Source organism: Elephantulus edwardii, unplaced genomic scaffold (genome assembly GCF_000299155.1).
Source record: "Elephantulus edwardii isolate Elephantulus edwardi_28Jun2011 unplaced genomic scaffold, EleEdw1.0 scaffold00008, whole genome shotgun sequence".
NCBI classification, from domain to species: Eukaryota; Metazoa; Chordata; class Mammalia; order Macroscelidea; family Macroscelididae; genus Elephantulus; species Elephantulus edwardii.
The window spans coordinates 27393840-27400800 of record NW_006399758.1 but is presented as its reverse complement, the minus strand read 5'-3'; the positions used below and the strand labels follow the sequence as shown (position 1 = coordinate 27400800).

The 6961-nt window shown below is 42.5% G+C and overlaps 1 protein-coding gene across 1 annotated transcript in view; it reads left to right on the top strand.

Annotated features, from left to right (window-relative positions):
- Positions 1 to 2708: 2708 nt before the first annotated feature.
- PAG1 (phosphoprotein associated with glycosphingolipid microdomains 1) overlaps positions 2709 to 6961 on the top strand; it is a 23371-nt gene continuing 19118 nt past the window's right edge. The window contains exons 1-2 of the mRNA XM_006880491.1: positions 2709 to 2836; positions 6610 to 6661. Coding sequence (XP_006880553.1) covers positions 2709 to 2836; positions 6610 to 6661 — 180 coding nt within the window. The remainder of the gene's footprint in view (positions 2837 to 6609; positions 6662 to 6961) is intronic.

The following is a 6961-nucleotide window of genomic DNA, read 5'->3' as shown; positions in this document are numbered from 1 at the left end:
TGCAAAAAAAAAAAAATAAAAAAATAAAGGCAGTTCCTTGCAGTCACAATGCATTCTGCTTTGCCAAAATATTAGCATCATGGTGATGTTACACCAACACTTGGTGAAGGGAAAACAGAATTGCAGCTCAGTCTGTGAAGCAAAGGAAAAAAGAGACGTTGATATTCTTTTTAAAAACACATTTGACTTTTGACTCATCATCATGTAATAAAAATACATCACTGGCACACTTGACTCTTAAAACTTGTGATTAAAGCCTGTTCCTTTTAAGTGAGAATATGCAAGAATTAAACAGAATCCTCTTTGAGTGACAAATACCTGTTAAATGGTTTTGATACACTAGTCTAGTTTTTAAATATCTTTAACTTTTAAAATGCTTGGTGAACGTACTTTGAAAGTTTTGGCTTAGAAGCATGCAGTTCCAGTCAGAGGAGAATCAAGTGACAAAAGAGCTTTGAATCAGAGATAATTGGACTCAGCATCCACGTTCTGAGTGACAAAAGAGCTTTGAATCAGAGATAATTGGACTCAGCATCCACGTTCTGCCTCCTCTCTACCGCCCACAACTCTGACACCTTGACTAAGTTACTCAACCTCTTTATTTAAAAATAATTAAAAAGTATGTGTGTGTGTGTGGGGGGGGGGTAAAATAAAGTCCATTTCAACTTGAGGTACTTCATTTGTTACAGAACTATAGTAGGTAGTTTATGAAATACTCACAAAAAGGTCATTAGTTCAAATCCATCAGCCACTCCAAGGGAAAAGATGACTATACTTGAGGGCAGCTGGTTTAAAATCTTTTACGGATGATCACCATCCACTGCGTTTCTGGATGAATTCAGACCACCACTCTTTTCTGACTGGTGAGCTGGAACCAACTCATAGCTGACCCTCCAACAGATTTTCAGAGGCAGTAAATTGCAGAGGATAAGATGGCCCATTTCCTCCCACAGAGCATCTGGTGGGCTCGAACTGCTTATCTTTCGGTTGGCAGGGCAGGTCCCATAAGGAAATTTTAGCAGCACTTAGAAGGGACCCTTTATTCATTTCTGCTAATCAAATAGGATTAACAGCACCTACTTTCTGGGAAGGAACTCTGGTGGCACAATGGTGTAGCGCTCACCTGGTAACTAAATGGTGAGCAGGTCAAATTCACCAGTCGTCTCAAGATAGAAACATGAGAACATCTTCTTCCATAAGGATTTACAGACTTGGGAGTCCTATGAGGAGGTACTGCTCTGTTATACAGGGTACTAAAAAACAAGACTGACTCAGCGATGTGGAGGCTGAGGATGGTGACAACAGGGAAATATGGAAGGCGTGTCATGGAATCCCAAATAGCTCATAGATAATAAATGGCAAATCACTTCTAATTAATACTTGTTTATAAATAAGTTGGATTTACTCTTCAATAATGTATTCAGAGTACATTCACTCATTCTTGATTTACACATACATTACTGAGTGTTCATAAAAACTTAATGGAAATTGGCCTTGAAAGTCAACAGTCACATTTTCTGAATAGAAAGTTTTGCTGTTGTTGCTGTTGTTATTGTTTTTAGGTATTGTGTGTGGTGTCAGCTCCCCGACTCATAGTAATGCTATTCACCTTGACTGATCCTGTGCCTTCATCAACATCTCCACTGTGTTCAAGTCCATAAATGTCTATTGCCATCAAGTCTGCACCAATTCACAGTTGATCCTCCAGTGGGTGCCCAAGGCGTTAAATCTCACAGGAAGAGATTAACCTTGTTTCTCCCTTTGAGCCCTTTGGTGGATTCAAACCACCAGAGAGGTGTGGACTTTGAGTTAGCAGCACAACTCCCTACAGACTACTCTACCAGAGTTCTAGACATGTTATTCAAACTTTAAAAAAAGGTTGCTAAGTGCCTCCAAACCGGCTTTTGTTCATAGTGTCTCCATGTGACTGAGTTTAACTGCCCAGCATGTTTCCTTGGCTGTAATATTTATGGAAGCAGACCACCAGTGGGCTTTAAAAGAGCTGGGAGTCAGGCCAGGCTTTCTGTTAGCTGCTGAGAGTTTAACCCTTTAACTACCAGGTATCCTTGATAAATGTTTATGCAGATGACTTCAAAGATTCTGTTTCCTTGATTGAATTGACCTTAAACCATGTTGAAAAAAAAAATAGGTTTGGAGGTTGAGGCACAAAGGAGAGATGAAGAAAATGATAATGAATTGCGTATTTGACAAAGCTGTGTGGAATAATTTTCTATTTCTCTTGTTAAATAATATGCATATATAGTTGTATATTAATATATTACTCCAAATACACGTGAGTTTATTTGCTGTAGAGTACAAGTCATTTTTCTTTATTTTACTCTCTCATAAAAAATCCATCTCAAAATATGTTAAAATAGTAATTCAGTCTGCATTGCTTCAAGCACTGAGCTGTCACTTGCACATTCCCACTTGACCTTTGGTAGCCCCTGCAGTGGTGGACCTACATTGTCCAGGTGGAGTTTCCGATCTTGTCCCATGCTCACTCTGGGGATGGTGGCCATGCCGCCCTAGCTTGGCTGAGCGACCCTTCTCCTCATAGGAATCAAATGAAAAGCTTTGGGAACTTTACACCGACTATTGTTTTTAAAAAGCCTCGCTTTCTTTGCAGGCAGACAAGCATTTCTTCCCGATGTGAACACCTTGGAGAGCCTGAAGCACTCCTCCAGCTGCGGCATCTCACCGTCACCATGGGGCCCTTGGAGAGCGTGCTGAGCAGCAGTGGGCAGATGCAGATCGTCCTGTGGGGCAGCTTGGCCGCTGTGGCCACTTTCTTCCTCATCACCTTCCTTATCTTTCTGTGCTCCAGCTGTGACAGGTAAGAGACTGTGAGCATCTATGATAGCCATAAAAAAAAGGTGCTCATTGTATCAGGGGAGGGGTTTTTTCTTAAAAAAAAAACAAACAACCTTTACTTGGTTCATGTTTTATTCAGCCATTCACTAATATGAATGCAATTAGATGCAGGTGGTCTGCTGTTTAGTTCAGTCCTGAAAACAATTTGTTGAGTTGAGACTCATAGTATCTTCATCTTTCAGATGTAAACACTGAGTCCCACAGCTAGTGAGTGATAGGAGTGGACTTGGTACCCTAGCATCCCAGTTCAGACCCTTTTCTCTCTCCATCTTTGCATTCTCCTTTTTCTCAGCTTAAGATGTATTCAACACAGTTCTTCATCTCTCCCTTTGGAGCTGTTATCCAGCATGTCCATTTTGGAAGTGGTACTTTGAGTAAGGCTTGTTTTTAGAGGAGAAAATCCTTGGGAATTTTTGTTCAAGAGACCACCCAATACTACTTGCTGGTTACCTCCCTAAATAGAAAATTTTCCCGTCATAGCAGCCTTGGAGGGGTGGGCCTTCTTCTAGGGGGTAGTTTCAGCTATTGGACTTCCTTATATAACCTAATGATGCTGGGAGCCATCTGGTTTACACCGTGTCGTGATTGGAGTGGTGACTGGGGGTTAGTTCCTTGTATGGCACTTTGAGATGTGTTCTGGGGAATGGGGTAGTGACTCTCTCTCTCTGTGTGTGTGTGTGTGTGTGTGTGTGTGTGTGTCCTGTGACTCTGGGCAAAGCCTGGAAGACTCTGTAGAGATTAAATCAGCTTCATGGACTTCAACAGAGATTCTGCACAGACTTTCTCTTTTTTTCTTTTTAAAGTTGTATTTGAGTAAGAGTTTAAGATCAGATTGATTTCCCCTTCAATTGCTCATATACATTTTGTTTTATGACGTTTGTTATACTCCTCCATTGTAACCACACTCTCCCCACTTCTTCCCTATGATTTCCTCTTTCCTTCTGAGCATTCTCCTTTCAGCAAACGCTGCCCCTTTGGCCTTGTCTGGTTGACTATTCTAAGGAGTGAGTACCCCACACCTGGTGGTGTGTACCTATACCTGGTGGTAAGGCTTCACTTTCTAGCCCAGTTTGGTTTCTGGGAAGCTGAGTCACAAAGATAAGTGTTGTTCTGAGCTCAAAGGTGACCAAGGACCATAGTCCTCAGTCATAAGTCTGTCAGACCAGTAAGCTTGCCCATTTTTCTGGGTTGGTTTTTTTGTTGGTTTGTTGTTGTTTTGTTGGGGTTTTGCTTGTTTGTTTGTTTTTACGTTTTTCTTTCACTCTGCCCAGAACCTGGGATTCCTTTCTGAGTGCCCAGCAGTTGTTACCAGGCACCATCTATTTCTTCCAATCTCAGAGTTGTTGAGGTTGAGTCTAGCAGGATCCACTAATTAACTCCTTGGACTAATTGTTGGCCACTCTTGTGCTTTTTTAAGACTCCAGTCACTGCTCAGCAGATTAGGATGTTGCACGTTGTCTTTACCGACTATATTATAGTCTATTAATATATTACGCCAGGTGACGTAGACGTTCCCTGAGGCTGTGGCCCTAAGTCCCCGAGTTCAGTAGCTCAGTCCCTCAGAGGGGGTTAAGGTATGATTAAGACATTTATATCATTTTGGCCCCTGCCAGCTATACTGTATCCATGGCTATATTTATAAATAGACTAATATGAGAGAAACAGTGTCTGCCACACCAGAGTGTGGTGGTGAGCGCATTCCCTGTCACCTGCCCATATCTGTGTGCCTTGCCTCCCTGCCTGCTGCATAGACGTTCACAGATATTAACTAGTGTGTAGGGAGCTGAGCTGCTATTCTAAAGGCTGCCGCTCTGACAGTTGGAGGAACTGACTAGCTGCTCTGAGGGGCAAAGCTGGCCAGTTTCCTGCTGTATGGTTCACAGCCTCCAAAGGCCCACTGGAGGGTCAGGCGTGAGTCAGTCCCTTACCACGCAATGACTTGGCAGACATGATGCTCTGTTACAACATGCCCTTTAGGTATCTCTTTTTATTAATGACATGAAGATTCCTATTTTATTTCAGCTTCGTTTTTGAACCTTCTTGGAAGGAAATGATTCCCCTCTTTTGAGAGCTCCCTTGTCAGAATGTGGCCCGTCTCTTCCCTGTGTATGAACGTTTCACAGTCTGAGTTATGCCCGCTAGAGATCCTCTGCTTCCACTCGGAGGTGCTGGAGAACTCTCACGAAGGCTCTATAATCAGTAACTCGGCTGTGGAAGAGACAATGAGGTTGGCTCAGGTAGACAGGGTTCAGCGCCATTGTTCATAGGGTTGCTCTGAGTTGTAGTCGACTCAATGGCATATAACAACAACAATAACGAGTGTTTTAAAGAACAAATGAGTTGCTTTATAGAAAGAGGAAGGCTTATACTTCATAGTAAAGTAACCTCATCTGTGTCTATTTAAAGAATTCTTCCTCATCAAATATCAGTACATCTGGAAAGGAGTCCATTGGACAGCCACAGGTTACTGGTTAACCGGGAAAAAAGCGATTATTTTACTCAAAGTGAAGCTTTTCTAACTATAGTGACATGTTTTAGACATTTAACAACTGTTGTGGGGGTGTGTGTGTGGGTGTGTGTGTGTGGGTGTGTTCGCACGCACGTGTGTGCAAGTGTGGGCAAAGAGCCAAGTGCTGGAATGGACAAAGCTGAATGTTAGCCAGACCTATTCCAGACTGTCCTTAGGAACCTCAGAAGAAATTCCCTAAGTGTCATTTGAAAGTTTACTCTAAAAATACCTATTGAGAGAGACACTGTCAGACTCTCCGAAAAGCCCACATAAGCTCTTGATGCCCACACAGGTAGGACCCAGTCTTCCATAACTAGGTAAAGATGAATAGGCAAGATGAAGAAAAATACTTGGATACAGGCTCCGTGTTTCGGGGGCTGCCTTGTAATTATTCACTCTCCCATTAGGTGTCACTCTTGCTTTGTAAATACGGGTAATGGAGTCTAGTACTGAAGGCTTTCTTTAGACTAAGAGCGAAAACAAACTATTTTTACTCTACTGACTTTTCCAGGCACTGGAAGCACAGATGACTCATCCTAAGAGCATGTACCCTTCCTGGCACACCAGAGCTTGGTTTACTTTAGCATTATTTTTTCAATTCTACTACAGTGTCTGGCTTTGCAAAGAACAGAGTTAAGATAATAGATAATTGTCTGGATTTTCTCAAGGGAGAAGAAAAAAAAATCTGCTATAATTTGTCCCAGCATTCTAGATAGAAACAGTTTCTGCACAGGACCTGCCTCACTCTTGTTCTTTCAAAAGTTTTCTCTTTTTGAAAGAAGGGTTGCTCTAAAGAGATGAGAGGCACTATGGCTGTCACCTGATCACTTCATATTTCTGACACCCACAGATGAGGGAGCTCTGGGGGCCTAGTGGTAAGGAGTTGTGCTGCCAGAATGAAGGCACATGGTTCAAATCCACCAGCTGCTCCACAGGAGAAAGATGAGCAGTCTCCTCTCATGTACCTTACAGGCTCTGAAGGGTCAGCTGTGGGTCAGTTCTGACTCAACGACATATAACAAAACAGCCACATTTAAAGCACCAAGTGACTTCTATTTGATCCTTCCGTGGCAAAGTGAACTTTGTTTTTTAAAATAAAACAGGTGGTGGCTGCACACGAGATGCATTGAGCAGTAATCAGAACTTGATCTCCACTGTAGAAGGGAAGAATGCTACACTTAATGTGCCTCTCCATCAGTATAGCCACCTTTTATTTTTCATTTCAGAGAGAAGAAGCCGAGGCCTCAAAGTGGGGACCATGAGAACCTGATGAACGTGGTAAGTCCGTGTTTGTGTGGACATGTGTGTGCACACAAGTGTGTGTGCATGTGTATCCATGCACACACATGGGTCTTTGCAAACCCCAGTCATTATCCAGAATGTTCCAAGTCATCTGAATGAAAAGCAAGAGGAAGAACGAAGTCAACATTAACAGTGAAAGCCTGGGCTGCGTTCTTTCTGTGGACTTACATTCATCCTGGTTCCAGGCCTGTGGAATTCACCAGGTTTCTTCAAACAGCTCCTGAAGCTCGTGGCAGTTGGTACATTTGTGCTGCTGCCAAAAAGGTTCTTTTTTTT